The following is an 18,895-nucleotide window of genomic DNA, read 5'->3' as shown; positions in this document are numbered from 1 at the left end:
CTCCATTTTGTGGGACCCATCTTGCATTTAGGACACTGCAAATGCAATCAGAGGGATGACATTAAAGTCTTTTAATATACAAACACACCTGTCGACTATTTTTAGAAAGGTGTCTTTGAAAGGGGCTGGTGCCTACAGAAAAACTGGCAACTTTGTCCTTCAGTAAGATAGTGTTCTGCTCATGAGGAAGAAAGCAAACAACAAATACAGTTATGAAGGGGGGCAAAGACAAAAGGGTGCTGATGGATGTGAGAAGTTTAGGAGACAAAATGGAGTGTGTGTGTGTGTGTGTGTGTGTGTGTGTGAGTGTGAGACAGAGAGCATAGAGACTGATGTGATTAGGGAGTGCGTGGGTGTGCAAGGCGGAAGAAGCGTATGAGCGAAATAAAGGCAGCGAGAGAGACAAAGGAAGCAGGGATAAAAATGCAGGCTGTAGTGAGTTGTTGCCGCAGTTTAAGCACTCAGCCACATTGAGATCCCTGCATAAGCAGATGAATTCAAGAGACCCAGCTAATGAATCCAAAGCTTTTGATATTTACAGGTCAGCTTTCCTTTCTCTCCTTTTTATTATCCATTCATCCATCAATCTGCTGTCCTTACATTTTTTTTATACTAAAAATGACACAAACTAGGGTCAAAGCATTGTTTCCCTTCATAATGTACTCATGAATATTAATGTTGTGTAGTATTTTGATTATCTTATCTCAACAAATTTAACAACAGTTAGTTATTGTTCCTAAGAAAAACAAACAAATTATTATCTCACTGTGAAGTTGTGCGGACTTGAAATTCAGTAGTTACTGTATTTATTCAAGGTGATGTTTAATCTTGATGTTGTTACTTGTTAACTGTGCTACAGTATGCAGATTTAGTTGGCACCACACTAATGAGCAGCAGACTTCAAAAATAAATCTGCAGAGCTACTAAGTTATCAGCACTCCGCTCCATCCAAATTCAAACCTTTAAGCAAGGTGTGAATTCTGCAGACAACTGAACAAGGCAGGATAAATGAAGTCCCTAATGGTTCGTAGTCTCACCTGTAGTACCATGTCTTTGTCACTCACACAGCAAATAAACTGAAAACCTCAAGCTGAGCGGTAACTGTGCTGTAATTGGCACTTACAAAAATTCACTTTCATAGCAGGAAGATAATTAATAAATTGCACTATTAATACTCTTTGACTTTAACTTGACTTCAAACTGCATATGCTATATAATTATTAGTTAATACTATAAATAAATGTTGTACCCTGTTGATAAAAATATGTTGGTTAGGCATGTTTTGAAGCATGGCAGCTGGTTCGAGCTGGATAAATCTTGTCCTTAGTTGGTCATGAGCTGGTTTATGCTTGTCCTGAGCAGGAGCTAGTTGCTCAACTAGTTTAGGACAAGCACATGACCATCTTAAACCAGCTCATGATCAGCTAAGGACCAGCTTAAACCAGCTGCCCTGCTTCAAAACAGGATATATAACCAGCATACCCTTTTTTTTTTTTGCAACAAGGTATACAGGGAAGGTCAACTATTTTTAAATAATGCATTTTCAGTGACAAGCTACTTGTTCCAATAAACAGAAGTCTAGTACACTCAAAAAAATTACTCTTTGAACGAACATAAAAAAATCATGGAAAGGATTTCCACATGATTAATTTGCTTTATTTCAGCATTATGCAATTCTGTTACTCCAATTTAATGTACTTACGTTGGGTCAACTTAATTTATTAAGGTTGATTCAACTTATTTACTATGGTTGGGCAAAGCTTAATTTAATAGTGTCAGCCCAACTAATTTGCAATGTTTTGGACAATGTTTTTAATAATTAAGTTCATTTTACAAAATAAGTTTAAGTAAACTTAACAAACCTTAATAGAGTCAACAAACTACAAATGAGTTAATTGTACCTGAAAATGTTGAATAACAATGACATAAAATTTGAATAATGCCATTTTAGAAATACTACCCCCTTGCATTAGGATCATGAGCAGTTGATTAATATTATTCTTTATTCAAGACCTTTATATAATTACAGTTTATCAATCATATCACAAACATATTTGAAACACAAAGCATTTTGAAACATCAAAGAAACATTTCAAACTGTTTGTTTCCTTGTTTGTTTTGTTCTAAAATTTATTAGAACAACTTGATTGCCATAAATTGTATTACTCATCTACCTATCTAATGGTGCTACACTTCTCCAAGAGGGTGACAGAATAACAATTACCCATAATACACTGCAGAAATCCTCAGCCAATGAGATGCAAGTCTGTGTTGGTTTCACTAATATGTTACCTTTACGCAAAAATGTTATGTTGGCTGAACAAATTATTTTTAAGTAAAGCTGACAGTACACACTTTTTTGTTGAACGAACTAGATGAAATCAAGTTCACATTGTTAAATAATTTTTTTTAAGTAATCATAACATAAACGGATTAAGTAAAATTGGCAAAGGTGAAAGTACATTTTTTTGAGTGTATGACAAAACTTTGCATTGCTATTTTTACAATATTGTATTGTTAGTAGCTTGTAGTATAACTAACTATTTAAGCTTTACTGTATCTAAACTATTTTATCTTATCTTGACCAGCTACAGATTCAAAAATAGCAAGCAAGAATTTACTCACCCGCCTTCAAAAATGCGAATACGTGCCGTCTCACTTTGAGTCGAAGTAGTGGGCATGTCATCAGCACTCTTCTTCTCTTTATCGCCCTGTTCATTTGTTGGTTCCTCTTTTACTTTGATGGGTGTGTTGGGTGGAGAAGCACATACCTACACTCCAGACAGACAGGTTAATTCACCAACATTGTAGTAAATCTATACACAACACCACCACCATCAGGCAGTTTAAAACATTTTTATTTATTAATCTCTGCAATGTGTTGAAATGAAAAATTACAGTGATGTTTACCTCTGATGCACTAGTTGTCTTGCCGTCAGTAGGAACCAGCTTGTCAGTGGTTGACAGTGGAGCTGTAGCCAAAGTGTATGTCTCAGCACTATATTTTTGTTTGGAGTGCAGCAGGGACAGTAATATTTTGGTGGACAAGCCAGGTATATTGGGGTTATGCATGCTAACACTCCACGAGGAATATACAGAAGTTGAATCTCTGTGTGTAGAGGGGTTGGGCTTTGTATAATTCAAGTAGCACCAGCTGACGGATGTAGTGGTATGCAGACTAGGGTATGAGGGGTCCATGGTTCTCTCTGGACTTGTTACCCTTGGAGCATACCGATCTCCTGCCTCTTTCCTTCCCTCTTCCTTCAAGGTCTCAGATTTGTGTTGGGTTAAGTCCTGTTTGATTAACTTTTCTCCTTCAGGTACTTCTCTTGGATCTTTGGCCCTCCCCGCTGTCTCCACTGTTAGCCTCTTGTTAATTTTTCCCTGACCTACCTCCTGAGATTTATTGTCACATTTGTTAACGTCATCTTCCTTGTTGCACTCTTCTTTCTCCTCCTCCTCTTTCACCCGTTTTTGATGCCGTTGTGCCTCTAAACTGAGTTCTAGACTACCTGCAGGTGACAGCATTCGCTTACTTCCTCCAGCACCAAGGTGTCCACAGCTATCATCAGATGAAGCAACTGCTCCATGCTCAATAGGGAGCGGCAAGGGAATATAGCTCTTGGGGCTAGGCGAGGGCAGCCTAAGGTAAGATCTCTGAAGCTTGTCTCCCTCCAGCTTACCCATGATTACCATAGCTGTGCAGCAGACTGGATGTTGTGTTGTGGCTAAAATTTGTGAGATGGTTGTATACATGGCACTAGCATAGGTAGGAATGTGAGTCTGTAAGCGCACAGGCACTACAAGAGACACCATTGGCATTAGCTGTTGAAGGCAAGGGGCAATCACAGGACGGGGGTTGTGGCGGGTGACTAGCTGCTGTTGTGAATGACTGGGAGTATGCAAGGAGGAAGGTGATGACCTAGACTCACTGAAAAGAGGCCCCGAGGGAACCTGAATAGTCAGACCACCTGGCATGGGAAAGCAAACAGCCTGAGCAACATCACTGGATTGTAGCGGGAATAAAGTAGTGAGTGGTTGAAGGGGTAATCCCAGGCGCTCTACATATTCTATGGGTCTTGGATGTGGTGGAGGTGGCTCACTGTGAAGGAAGGCTTGCTGAAACATCTGGGTAGAAATTACTGCTGTTGTGACTGGAAGGAATCTAGAGAGCTGACTTGGGGAACAAAAATCTGGGTTTGCTTGTTGTAGGGGGAAAACTGATGGTGGGAGTGAAAGAGGGGATTGGATGAGCTGCAGGGTCTTCCCTATATGATCTGAGCTAATCCTAGGGATCCTGCCTTCCATTCTATGCTCTGTGTATTTGAATGGAGGATGACCTAAGTAGGACTGGCAAACAGTGGAGATGCCAGGTTTAGTACATGGCTCCTCCTGATCAGGTTCACCAAGGGTTCCGTGCTTCACCAAGAGACATTTCCTCCTCTCCTTCCAAGAAGCAAAAGTGCGCTCTTGAGAGAGGGAGCCATAGTCGAATGACTTACTTCTTGTTTCCTCTACATGTGCAGGGTGTGAAGGACTTGCAGTTGCCTGTTCAGAGGTTGAGCGGCGCATCTCTCTGTGAGAATGATGGTGCTGATGAAGACTTGATGGAACAGTCAGCATGTGAGAGCCTTGGGAGATCCAGGTACCACTTTGCATCTCTGTGTCTGGCCTTCCAGATTCCTCAAAGGATGCAGATCGACTGGAGGCATGGGACACATTGCTCTCTTGGCTTGGGCTGTGTGGCAAGGATACTGACTCAAAGCTAGATTCTCCTGATGATTGGGCTGCCTCAGCTAAACGGAGACGCTTCTTTTTTGGTGGTAGCTTCTCTGCAGGGAGCTGAGCCATACTTTGGCTACGCTGAGGCCACTGGAATTCCTCCACTTTTTCTGACTCTTTAGAGGTGTATGTGCACGCTGGATGAATGACCATCTCAGTATCTGGCTCCTCTGTAACAAGAATTTCTGGCACTTGAATGTTATGTTGACGAATTAACCGCGATGTAGAGATTGGTTTTGGCTCCTGTGATTGCTCGTGTTCTGACTCTGCTTCCTGATTTGCCATAGAGATGCTTTCCTGTTTTTCAAAGGATCTGGTGTGCTGGATAACAGAAATTTCTTTCCAGGAACTCCTTTTTTCTACCTCGCTCTGTGAAAGGCCATGAGGTGTGCCCTGATTATCAATACTGCCTAGCATTGATGGAGGCTGGGAGCTGAAAGACACTGCTGTTGGACCTGGACTGGGAGGGTCTTCCTCAAGACTTTCTTCTTTTTTTTTCCTTTTGCGCACAGCCATGGCCATTGCTTTGAACTTGTAGCTCATAATCTGTGGCTGATTCTCAATAAAAGAACTGCCTTCCTCACTTTGCAGACAGTGTGGAGATTTACTCGTACACACTAATCTGTGTGCGGTGTAAGAGTTCTTATTCAAGTGAGTGCCACAAATTTCACACTCATAAAGGTGTAATTCCTTATTTTGTTTCTTTCCCGATTCTACTTCTTTCAAACTAGAAGAAGGACCTGCATCCTCATTAATGAGGTCCACTCCAACTGGCACCTCAATAGCTGGTTGGCGTCGTAACATACGTTGATGTGGCCCAATCCTCATTTCAGCTGCTATGGCCTGCTGATCATCAAAAGAATGACTTAAACGAAAGCCGCGTGAAGCTGTATCTGAAGTATTACGAGAAGATGGCACTGATTGACTCCTATAAAGAAGAGCACTGGAGCTCTGACCAGTCAGTGTTTCTGTTTCAGCCAAATATGAGCCAGGTAATTCACTTGCAAAAGTACCAGGAATAAGTTGAACAGCAGCGCCACAAGAGCTTGGGGCATCCGCTTTTGGTTCAAGAACACAGGGTTCTTTGGGTGAAGAGAATCTTACAGACTCTATGCTACTTCTTCTAGAGAGTGAAGAACGCCTTGGTTTGACACTATCAATTTCACTTGTATCCACCACGGCTTCATTTATAGTAATTAGCTTAGTTATATGCTCAATGACTTGTGTCTTAGGAACAGTGAAAGGGATTGATTTTTCCTGTTGACCTGAAGATGATGATAATTGCAGTTGTTGATGTGAAATTCGTTGCTGTTGTCCTAGGCGTCCATACTTTCCTAGAATTATCTCAGCATATGTTTTAGCACTGGCATTTGGTGGGCTCACTTGAGAAAGCTCAGCACTCCCAGAACTGGAAAAATAGCCAGATTCTGTGCTCCCCTTGCTGCCGGGACCCAGTGAGGATCGCGTTTCATCTGAAGATGCTCTGGGAGCTCGCTTCCTCTCGCTTAGCCTCATAGCTAACCTTTGCTTGATTGCCTGTGAATCCTCAGTTTGGGGACCCTCCTCTATAAATGACAATTCCACTTTACTGCTTTTCTTCAGAGTTGGCCTGCCCTGTGAGGTAGATGGTTGGTGTTGCCCCGTCTCATCCTCAGAACCTGAACTCTCTCCTTCTGTACCCTCCTCTTGCTCATCTCTTAAGGCTCCACCTTCCGGCCCAATGAAACTGGTTTCTTCACGACTTGAGGCCATGCCAGCTTTTATTCGATGCGCATGGGATTTGCGGTGTTTGTACAAGTTGCTTTTGGTCTTGAAGGAAAAGCCACATGGAACACATGGATAAGGTCTCTCTCCAGTGTGAGATCGGATGTGTTTTTGGAGGACGCTAGGCTTAGCACAAGGACGGCCGCAGTATGTGCACACATATTTCCCTGGTTTTTGGGGTTTACGTTCTCGTCTACATGGGGTGCCTTCCTGTAATTCCACACTGTGCAGAGACTGAGTTTGCTTAACACTTTGAATTTGGGGAGATGGATCTCCCAGGGCAGAACAGCTGCCTCTTGAAGGACCAGGTACTTCTGAAAGCTGCCAAGATGATCCACCCGCCTGTGACTGTTGCTGCTGCTTCTGCCTTTGAAGCATTTCAAAGCGTTTTGGCTGCCTGTGTTGAGGGCGGCCACGTGATCCATGGACAGATTGTGAGGTAGTTTGTTGCTGTAACTGAGGCAGCTGCGCTGCTAACAAAGACTCTGATGGCTGCTGTTGCCCACCAGACCGCACTCCATCGGCCGACTGCTTTTCCTCCGCCTCCATAGGATGTGGGGAGGAGGCCTCAAAGATGCAATGGGAGTGCTGCTTTGAGGATCAATCCGATAAACATCATTGCATCAATACTCTTCCGATAGGGAAAAAGACTTTATACTTGCTTTAGGGGGCTAATTGTATTATGCCATAATTAATATAAGATACCGGATGGTGTCTTAACTGAGAAAGGCATAATTAAACCATGTCAGTATGCAGCCGCCTTATATGTGAGTGCTGGTTTTGTTTTAAATGTCGCCTCTCCTGTTCACAAACAGCCTTGGTGAAATTCATCTTTTTGTGTCTTTTGGGCTGATGCCTGGCAATGGGGCTTAGCAAAGAATGTCTCAAGATGCTTTTGAGGCACTTTCTCTGCTGACATTGAATAATTCTTTAAGACCTATTTGTCTCCCATCTTCAGCTTGTAGCATGTAAGAACTTCACTAGCCCTGCAGAGACACAGAAACATAAAAGAAGTGGTTAGTTTTGGGTAAGCTATTTAAAAAATGCAGCAACCAACTACTGCTTAACTCATTTTTAATTATTTAAATCAATCAACTTAGATTAATTTGCAAATCATAAATTCCTATTCCTGATTCTAAACCGCTATAAGAGAACTCCTGACAGATAATTCTATAAAACATTCTCAGCCAGGAGTGCTAGGGACCATCTCTTTAGTGAATTTACAAGACAATAACACAAAATGCACACTGTGGGTAAAACTTAATCCTTATATGAGCAATGATGTTTATCCACCAGAGGTAATTCAATCAGAGACCATGTATTTTGGCTGTATTTTGAGATGGACAAAAATTAAACAAACAGTAGTTGTATAGTTTATTTCTGATTTTTTTTTCTCCCACTCTCTAAAGAAAAAAAATTGGTTAATTTGAACTAATAATTAATTTTTGTGAATAAATTCAGGGTTCCAGGTTTTTGACTAAACTGCTTGTTCTGAAGTAAACTTATGTTTTTTTTGTTCGTTCAGGGAAATATCTAGAATTGACTTTAGCCTATAAATTAAGCCTAAATCTAACAAAAAGAAAAATATACTTAATTAAATACAGGCACGTGCACAGGTAGGGCTCAACCTGAGCAGAGCACATGCCCTTTTTGCCCTTACACTCCGAAGTGCCCTTTTTTTGGTGGTGTTTTTTTAATTTATTTTATCAATGCTATTGGTCACCCTTTACGTCTGTCTGTCTGTTTTACAAATATTTAGCAAATGAAAGTTCTTAAAACGAGCTTGTGTAAATCTTATTTGATCATCAAGCTGTCAGTAAGCTGATAACTCCGCCCCCTCTATATTCATTGAATCAACTGAAGTTCCACAGCAGCCGCACAGTAGACACCAGCTGAGCTGAACAAAGTTTTGCGAAGGGTAAATAAATATCTTGTTGTTTGAATAAGTACTACTAAACACTATGTCTATAAAGGCTCATATTTTATTTATTTGATGTCTGACTGACTCACTGACTGAGACATGTGGGACGTCGCCTGAGAGACAGGGCTAGCATTTGCCATCTAGTCATAGCCAACACTTAAATACCCTGTGCATACAGTTGCATTTCATCTTTAATAAAATGCTATTTTGGCCAAATGCATTTTACCACAGGAAAAACTGAGCGCTCCGTCTATATAGCTACAAAAACTAATTTGTAACCTAGAAGAAAATGTAATGTGATCCCGGCAGCGGCAGGCGCCGTCGCCGTTTTAATGACGGACAGAAAAACAACAACATTTGCACACATTCGCTGGTCAAAAATGATAAATTGATAAGTAATACAACAACATATAATTTGTTTTTACCATCGGAAAATCATAACAGGTGCGCCCCCCGCGCTGTTTCGTACTGGAACTTACACAAAGCGACGAGTGATCCTCGTCACCTGATAATAAATTTCTTTTTTGATTTATGATTGCTGATACACTTAATTTATTAACATTTAGGCTAATCATGTTATGGTATACTCTCCGCTCGTCCTCACATGTATAAAATGTTGTAAAACATTGTTTTACTACAGTAATTTAGTAGTAACAAAAAAAAAAAAAAAAATTACAGAAGATCACTGAAATCTTTATATTTTATCATGCAGAATGTAATTCATGATTCATTCCAAGGCTTCATTTATTTGATCCAAAATACAGCAAAATCAGTAATATTGTGTAATATTTTTACAATTTTAAATAACTGTTTTCTATTTGAATATTTTAAAATGTAATTTATTTTTGTGATCAAAGCTGAATTTTCAGCATCATTACTCCAGTTCAGTACTCTTCAGTGTCACGTGATCCTTCAGAAATGCTTTTCACTGCAACTGTACTTTTTATTTATTTTTTCATTGCTGGCTTATTTTAGGGAAAGTGTAGTGAATAAGAGACCTTCAAGAGACCAACATCCCTGGTCCACCACAGTATCAAATTTTTGCCAGATACATGGCTCACAGAAGGTTGCTGTTGTATTAGGTTTAAAGAAGCCCTTAAAACCCTGTTTATCTATATTATCTAATTGTCTAATATTATTATTATGGTCGTTATTAATCGTGAATAAATCTAAAGCTTTTGAGACTATTATTTTGTGTTATTGAATTTGTCATGAAGATGTGACCATTTCTTCCTTTTATGCAGGCTTACTAAATAATCTTGATATAAAAAGGTGGGGGGGGGGTGCCCTTTTTCAGTTTCAGCACATGCCCCTCAAAAGGTCTGTGCACGGCCCTGATTAAATATATAGTATCTGTAAACAAGTCTTACTATCTTAGACAATTTTGCTTCAAGAAAATTTACATTAGGTATAATTTTACTGGAAAACAACAAAAATATTAAATTTGTGTAAAAATGTACTGTTTCAGGGAGGTGTCTTACGTATTTTCCATATGTTCACAAAAACTATAGCATCTTAGGTTTTCATTACTTGGTGTTCACTGAGGGAAAAACACTGAGATGAAAGAAAAAAAAACTTCCTCTTGAAATAACTTGACAGATTCTTGACTGAGTTTGCCTTCTCTAACAGCTGCTCCTGGCTGAGTGATGCGCAACAATTTAATGAGCGTTCTCAGAGCAGAGGTAGGCTTTGGTTACACAGTGTTTTTATCATCAGCAAGCAATTATAGAAGATATAACAATACTGAGACCTTCATCATTATTCATGATAAAATAGGTATATATTTGACTGCAAAAGGACTGAACCACAAATTTATAATGAATTCACCTGATTTGCACAGGGTTATTATCGCGAATGGGGCATACAGTTTATTATAGAATTACACCGCTTGGTTGATTGAATTTCTATCAGGATTTATACAAAAAGATGTAAACTAAAAGTGCAGAGAAAGACAAATGTAGATAGGAGACTTTGTTGTTATCACTTTATAACGGATGTCTGTTCATACATCAAAAATAAGTGTAAGACAGCTTCATGACCTCTGACATGGTATTGATGTTACTCTTAAACAGGGTGATTAAGAGGGTTTCAGATGGGGAGAACACTATGTGAATTATTCATAGCTGTCTATGTGCAATGCACTGGACTGGGAGACCCTCTATTGCAACATTTTCAAGCAGACAGAAAATACTGAAAGGAAGTTTGCATATGCTCAACCACATACACAGATCTCCAATCAATCATATCCCGTCTCTGTGATCAGCAGACCAAAAAAAAAGAAAAAAAAATACCAGATCAGACTTTTCATATCATCACAATTTATCTAACAGGAAAATTTGATTAGTTTACTAATGATGGCAACAATTGGCATTGAAAAGTGACCTGAAGTCAACAAGTCTTGGTGATTTCCAGCTCCATTTCGTCTCTAAGAAAAAAAGTATTTATTTGATATTTGCTTAATTATGTCTCAATTTCAATTAGCTTATAATGATGATACTGAAATTGCCCCACAGAGAGAGAGAGAGTGCATGAGAGAACAAGGCTTGAGCAAGGAGGAGGAAGAATTGGATATGAACTGCGTAGGCAGCAGAAAAACCATGAATACTGGAGACCTAAAAAAAATAAATAATACTTTTTGTCAGCCTTTCTGTAACAGACTCATGTAACATCAACAACAGTGACAAAAACAAAGCCAGGCAGAGGTCAAACGAAAAATGAACTAAATACACAAGGAGAATGTGACAAAACATGATGCAAGATTTCTTGCTCCCTCTCTCAAACATATGGACCTACAGCTGGGACCTCTTCAAACTGACATACAGACCGTGCTGTACTGACACTTCACAACACCATCTTACTTTCCATTTCGTAATTTACATGCATGTTAAAAGTGAATAAATAAATAAACAAAATAAAATAAAAAACAAAATGTTTAAATAATTACTTTCAGCAATGCTCTGCATTGTTTTCACCTTGTGTAAAATAATACAAGTAATACAATAGATTTTACAGACTAGAATTTTATTGAAATAAATGTGAAATGTGATTGAGTATATGAAATAAAATTGTTATGCCTTTTTTTTAGAATAGCCTACAGACACTTCTAGACAGGAGTGGAAAAACACGTTTTAAAGCTCTCCCATCTTGCTTTTTCTCTGCCTTCCACTCTCTTAGTGACATGTCGGCAGATTTGATAACAGAAATATCATACTGTTCATCGTATGTTAACTGCAACACCAAGAATGATATAAATATCTACTGACTGGATGAAGTTGGCTTGTTTCTAGTGGTTTCCAGGTGAGCTGACCCTGCTGGTGTATTAATGGAGCTGAGCGTAGACTCGAGGACTCTCGAGGCCACGTGGCAGCTTGTCAAGACTGTAGTAAATAAGGAGACCATCTTGATTCAAGGAGCTCATTTTGTCTAATGCTTGAATAATTACAAACAATACTTACAAAACCGAAGGGAGCGCGCTGGCTTTTAAGCGATCAGAATAATCCAATCACACTGTACATGAAGACAATAACTCATTGTCTCCATCATGTCAGGTCCATTAAAATTGTGTTTTTTTCTTATTAGTTGAGCAGAATGACGGATAAAGAGTTAGCGCTCCTCTTTCCAGCTCTTACTCTTGGCAACCTGGCTCCGGTTCCCATGGAGACAGGCCTACAGCTAGCCACGGCAGATGGAGGGTGAGCTGGAGGTCTAAATTTGTCCCCCAGCATCCTATCTGAGTGTAGTGGCACGCAGGCAAGAGGAAGTAGATAAACAGGCTGACCTCCGCACGCCAGTGGCAGCATCTTATGACCCCACGTGTCCCCACGCTGAGACCTCAACATGTTCATCAAAGACAAACCGGAGGAGGCGGTGCCACTGGCCCACGCCACCAGAAGGCCCCTTCTGAATGTCACACCGCAGGAGTCAGAGGCACACCTCAACACCCCGCCTGTACTGGCACAAACATCAACGTTCAGTAAAGATCATGGGGGGAAAGACATCACGACCCCTCTGAACCGTGCTGGTTATCGTCCCTGTCCAACATCCTTTCTTGCAATGAAATGATCACCGTTGACTTGTTCGACTAGAAAGATACGCTACACAGCTTTATTTATAGAGCAATAGGCAGCCAATGTGAAAATCATTTTCTTATGCAGATCAGTCAGTTACCACAAACTATTTATGTATAGTCTACTGTAAAAGCACAGAATTACATGATGTGACTGTTTATAAAAAAAATGACATCACGTGGACGTCCACATGCCACACCCTGTCGCAAGCCTAAGCTTTCCAACATTGTGTGAACATTCAGCCCAAAAGCAAAGCTGAATTTGGACAAAGGAGTACAACAAATGAATAAGCTTTTGATTTAGGATTACAAAAAAGTTAAGTAGGGCAATCCTTAAAAATATTTTGGTTTGCAGTAACAGTAAAACATTTTTTTAAAAAGGGTCAGTAGGTAGGTCTATATGTATATATGTATATATGTATGTATATATATATATATATATATATATATATATATATATATATATATATATATATATATATATATATATATATACACACACACACACACACACACACACACACACACACACACACACACACACACACACACACACACACACACACACACACATATATATATATATATTTTTTTTTTTTTTAGTTTAAATGTAAAATGTTGGTTATGGTGATTACGTAGGTATGAATTTAAACAAATTAGCATACACACACACACACACACACACACACACACACACAGCACCATTCAAAATTATTTTTTAAATTAATTATTCTGCAAGGACGCATTAAATCGATCAAGTCCAAGTAAGACATTTACAGTGAAACAAAAGACTTCTATTTCATATAAATGTTGTTCTTTTGAACTTCGAAGAATCTTGGGGATGAAAAAACTATATGGGTTTCCAAAATTTAAGAAGCATTAAAAATTAAGACATCTGTTTTAACATTGATAAGAAATGTTTCTTCAGCACCAAATTAGCATATCTGAAGCATTTCTGAAGGATCATGTGACACTAAAGACAAGAATAATGGCTGCTGAGAATACAGCTCTCACAGGAATGAATTACTATTTCAAATATATAAAAATAGAAAACAGTTCTAATAATATTTAACAATTTTATTGTTTTTAACATAATCTTTGATCAAATAAATGTGAAAATGACTTTTCGAAAACACACAAAATCTAAAAGACCCCAAACTTTTCAGTTTTTAGTCAAAATAAACACAATAAACATGCCTTTTAAACTCAGGGCTACGCTTAAAATGAGCCTAATTTCACCATGTATCATGTACAGACCCCACATGTAAAGCACCACACATGCTAAGTGACTGTATGAACCATTTTGTTTACCTCACAGACCTTCAGATGCTGGCAGATTTGTTAACAGGAGTTCAAGAGGCCTTTTGTGTTTACTTTGATTAAGGAGCAACAAGGGCAAATCAGGTCAGCGGGTCTTCAGTTTCACCAGCCCAGGGTACTTGTTTCTGAGCAGGTATGCATATCAACAAAAGAGCACAAGCCATGCTGGATCACTTTATTTGTTCAGCCTCACCTTAGTTAAAACAGAAATTAATGGTTTTCCATTAAAGGTGCCATCTGTAATGTTTGGCAAAAAAAATCAAGTCATACTCCACATTCCATACCAGATGGGGGCAGTATGCCTCAATAAAGTGAATTGGTCTACTCAAGAGTAACAAACGAGAAACGGCATAGTCTCTATGCTCCGCCCCTACTTTCACAACAACACTACAGCCATAGCCGAAGCCTAACTGTGCGTTCACACCGCCGGCGTCTAGAGCGTCAAAAATCGTTCTTGCCGCTCTGCTCACGACACTGCAGAAAGATTTGTGAGCGCTCAGACGCTCTAATGTAGATCGAATGCTTATTGTTTATTTAAAGCGGCCGCAAAGCAAACAAGTTTGTTGATCTCGTGTAGACTAACCACAAGGAGTTATAACCTCATTAAATATTGTTGTGGACGAAATATTAGGATCCTTTACTTAAAATGAACAATCTCAGACATCTTGGTCCACGTATCACTTTTCATTTATTTTTTCATGTCCCTGTAGGCAAACAGGGACACATCATAGATTAATACAAACACTAAACAGCAATAATCAACCTGTCCTTTATTCTGCTTGAGAACTAATGTGCCAACTCTCAAGCATTCACCGTGAGACACACGCAATTGACTCTTTTCACACGCTTTCACGCCACACATCAATTTTTTCACGCACAGAAAAACCACGAAGCAAAGAGGACACGGAGACCAACAGACTAGACAGAGCAGGTTAGTTATGATACATAGGGCTGTCCAAAAAATCGAATGCGATTTTCATGCACCCCTCATCAGTAAAGAAGCTCCTGTAATTAGAAGTATATCTCCAGCATGTGCATTCAGATCAGGGTTGCCAGGTTTTCACAACAAATCCTGCCCAGTTGCTTCTTAAAACTAGTCCAAAACTAGCCCAATCGCGTTTCCGGGAGGTTCCCCGATAAAAATTGCTTCCCGGGGTTAAAATATAAATTTTTGGGAAGGGTTTCCATGGTAAAATTAGCATTTTAGGGGCTAAATATCACGTTATTTGTATTGGGATTGCTTCAAACCGCGGACATGAAAAACAACCGCAGACTTGGCAACACTGGTTCAGGTGGAGCGGCAGTTACTGCACAGAGCCTTAGTCTACTGACAACTAACACAAAATCGCTTTCAAAATCGACAAAGAATCGGCTGCGATTTTAACATCGATGTTGTGTAGATTGTCAGTGAATTACGACTCTGTGTAGTAAATGCCAACCAGTGTTGCCAAGTCTGTGGTGGTTGTTTTTCATGTCCGCTGGTCACAGCGACCCCAATACAAATAACGTGATATTTAGCCCCTAAAATGCGAATTATACCAAGGCAACCCTGCTAAAAAAACTATTTTAACCCCGGGAAGCAATGTTTTATCGGGGAACCTTCTGGAAGCGAGATTGGGCTAGTTTTGAGAAGCAACTGGGCAGGATTTGTTGTGAAAACCTGGCAATCCTGATCTGAACACACGTGCTGAGATATACTCCTAATTACAGGAGCGTCTTTACTGATGAGATGTACATGAGTAAAGACATGCACAGCCCTATATAATAAAATGGGTAACGTTAAGTTATAGCTAGCTAATTATCAAACGCAGCTACGGTTAGCCATCGCTAACATTAGCACGTTTATCGAACAGCCTTCAATACATTTCTATGTTATAACTTCCCGAAAACAAATACACAAACATATAAAACAAACTTCTAGCGAAATACTAACAGCATCTAACTTGCAAGTTCGGAGTCGAACCTCATTTCTTTCAGGTCCATCAGTTGTCTCCAGCGATTAAAAGCAGTGCCGATGTTTACTCTGGTATTCTTATTGGATTTGATTTGTGATTCCGAGCGCGGTTGTTTCCCTGTAGCAGGTGTTGGTCTCTTGCCAAGGGCTTCAGCTATCCTTCCGCTCTTTTCCCTGAACTGAAAGTAGTGGGCTGTACTTTCCACACGATTGACATCAGGTTCAAGTACACGCCCACAAGCCCTGCGAGTTATTCGTGTATTGTAGGTTGGCTGGTGGATATGTTGCCCGCATACCGCCTCCCACGGCCGAAACTGGTATTACAACACCTGTCGGGCCGGGGCTAGTAATGCTAATGCTAATTAAGGTTGATATCTCTGCAGCACTATAACTTGACATTTTTTTAATGACATCATCGCCCTTATTTCTTCTCATTCTTTTGATGCATGTAGGTCATGTTATGGATATTTTTACCTCAATTTCTGCATATGGCACCTTTAAATAGTTCCCCAAAATTAAATAATTCTGTAAATACTTCTTACATTTCCAAAAAAAAAAAAAAAGTTTTCCTGATACTTCTAAGCTTCAAAAAGCTACATAAAAAGTATCACGTGGTCTACGACTACTTTATGGTTTTCTGAAGTCATTGTTTTCTTTGTGGAACAGCCCAAAATTAATGTAGTTATTAGATAAAAGTCTTTGACATTCATCTTTAGAGATCCTGAGAGTTGAGATGTTTATGAACCAATCATTCTTTCAAAACCAATGCACTAAACCAGTTCGAATGACTCATTCACAAATCAGACTGATACAGTTCAGTGACTTAGACAATTCAAGTAAATTTATGCATTTTGGTCCATTCCTCAAATCAAAGCGTTTAAATTCAGAAGATTTGAAAGACCATACACAAGACTTTTATCATAGCTTTATAGTGTTTTTGCTCTTTTTTTTAAAGTTCATTCTTCAAAATGAATCTTTGCATTGTACACAGCTGTAATTAAGTGAGAAAATTTTGCAACAACTGTGTAAATAAAAGCGGCTTTCATTTTTAGGTTAACTAAAAAGGTTAAGATTAAAATAATAAATAAATGAACACTTGGGTGACACATGCCTACTTCAAGCGTACTGCTAAACACGGCCACTCAGGGCTTCCATAGTAACCCGAGACAAAGAATGAGAAAGATGAGCTGTGCGAGTTTCATTCATTTACATTCACAGAGGAACAAGTGGAACGGCTCAGTCTTCAAAGCCACCCACAACATCGTGCTCACGGGCCCGTCAATCGCCTCACCCTTCGGCTTTCAGAGCACAGGGCTGATAGGAAAATTCCGCCCACATTAGGAAGTGAATCAAGCAGTGCTTCTAACGGGGAGCGACGGTGAATCAGATGGCCCCCAGAACTCTAACAAGCGCACGGGCCGGCCCACACAGCCGCCGCTGAGCCCTCTGATATGATTAGTCATACTCCGGCTGCATTTCTGAGCTTCTTTATTCCCTCGTTACCGCCACCTCTCAGGTCTCTCCTGGCTTTACCCTTCCAAAAACAAAGCAGCGTTAATGAGGAAGCCTCTCAGGGCTTTTCAGAAGTGCACTTTACCTGTACTTCACATCCTCTTCCTGATGGAGAGATTCTCTAACTAAGACAAGGAAAATAAGGGCCTCAGATACTGCTAAGAGTTCAAGTTCATCAGATTTGACACACTAAGACACCGAGTGCGATATAGTGTTTCGCCTAAAGAGCCTACAATCACACAGCCTCAGGCGGTTTCAACTCAACAGATCCTTAGAAAATGTTTAGTTAACAGGTTTTCTTGAAAAAAAGTGTAGAACATGCAAGACAAATGAAGGAATGAGTCATTTATGGCGAATTTCCCTGGATGCAAAGAACATGTGAAAACACTGCTTTTTTTTTTTATTCTTATTCATTTATTTTTATTTTCCTACTAAACCTCATTAAGAAAAAAAAAAAATGCTGTGGCCATGATTGCTCCCACAATCATGGTTTGTTCTCATTGCAATTTGTTCCCACTATCTAGGTTCAGTTAAATCTGTGCAGCAAGTTAAAATTAATTAGTAAAAATTAAGTCGTGGGAACTAATTATTAATTTGTGGCCAAGATAGCCATTTTTTCTTCATGTCATGAGTGGAGCACCATATATACACGTTTTTGACACATTGTGTAATACCATTTATTTTATTATTAATTTGCAGTTTCATGAATTTATTTAATATATATTTTATATAACATACATGCATACTTATATATATAGAAATAAAATGACAATAAACTAAAATTATTTTATTATTTATTTTAATGGCGTCTCAAACCTGTTTACATCTGTTTCTTGAATGAGAGATATTTAACAGATTGTCCAAGCTGCTTATTTTCACACAATCAAAGTAGAAGCACAAAAGAAGGTCAAAAGCTTTTGGAATGACATAAGCTTAAGTTTATAAATCACAGGACTTTCATTGAAGGGGAATTATGTCATTATTTCAAGGTAAATTAATTATGCCTTAAACTGAAAACTGCATAAGATGTTTAGATCTCTTTACTGAAAAAGAAGACTGAAACACACACACATACACACACACACAGTCTTGTGTAATGTAACTCAGACACCATGCACTCACAAAATGCTGTGACATTAAACTTAAACGCTCCGTTAACAAAAACAGTGAAATACTCACTCTGAAGGCTGATCTCTTTTTGTCTAGTAATTCCAGTTAGCGTTCATTTTCCAAACAGAACCGAGCATACGATCGGTTAGACGGGAGGTAGTGCCGTCCATTACCTGAGGAGTTCTGCCACCTCACACTGCTAAAGCATGAATGAAAGCCACCAAACGACACAGCGGATATGAATGTTTGTGTTTGAGTGGGTGTACTTCTGTGAAGTGAGTGAGGGGGAGGAGGAGGAGGGGAGAAAGACAGAGAGAGATGGGAGGGGGAGAGTAAGAGTGAGAAAGACTAGGAGTAAGAAATCGAGTGGGTGTGAGAGAGACATGGAGACACATGGCAGGAACGAGGTGACGAAAAGGGTGTGTGAATGAAAACGGTTACAGTGATTGAATAACAGGCTTCTCCT

The 18,895-nt window shown here is 39.4% G+C and overlaps 1 protein-coding gene across 2 annotated transcripts; it reads right to left on the bottom strand.

The window, feature by feature from the left end:
• Positions 1–2,509: 2,509 nt before the first annotated feature.
• LOC128018158 (transcription factor HIVEP3-like) lies at positions 2,510–18,678 on the bottom strand. 2 transcript variants are annotated; one of them, XM_052603518.1, is made up of 3 exons: positions 18,499–18,678; positions 2,911–7,532; positions 2,510–2,771 (listed from the first exon to the last, which is right to left on the bottom strand). In XM_052603518.1, exons 2-3 carry the CDS (start codon positions 7,093–7,095, stop codon positions 2,622–2,624), a joined length of 4,335 nt encoding a protein of 1,444 aa, XP_052459478.1. In that variant the 5' UTR covers positions 7,096–7,532; positions 18,499–18,678; the 3' UTR covers positions 2,510–2,621. The 2 variants fall into 2 exon arrangements, with proteins under 2 accessions (XP_052459478.1, XP_052459479.1); XM_052603519.1 differs by having other exon boundaries at positions 2,606–2,776.
• Positions 18,679–18,895: the final 217 nt, after the last annotated feature.

This window comes from Carassius gibelio, chromosome A8 (assembly GCF_023724105.1).
Source record: "Carassius gibelio isolate Cgi1373 ecotype wild population from Czech Republic chromosome A8, carGib1.2-hapl.c, whole genome shotgun sequence".
In the NCBI taxonomy this organism is placed as follows: Eukaryota; Metazoa; Chordata; class Actinopteri; order Cypriniformes; family Cyprinidae; genus Carassius; species Carassius gibelio.
Note: the sequence above shows the minus strand (reverse complement) of the source record. Positions and strands in the feature narration are given on the sequence as shown.

What these genes read in the sequence shown, in the direction of transcription:
- LOC128018158 (XM_052603518.1), bottom strand. Translation starts at nt 7,095, where the DNA reads ATGGAGGCGGAGGAAAAGCAGTCGGCCGATGGAGTGCGGTCTGGTGGG. An exon ending in AGACAACTAGTGCATCAGAG is followed by an intron (nt 2,772 to 2,910) that starts GTAAACATCACT and finishes TCTGGAGTGTAG; the next exon opens with GTATGTGCTTCTCCACCCAA.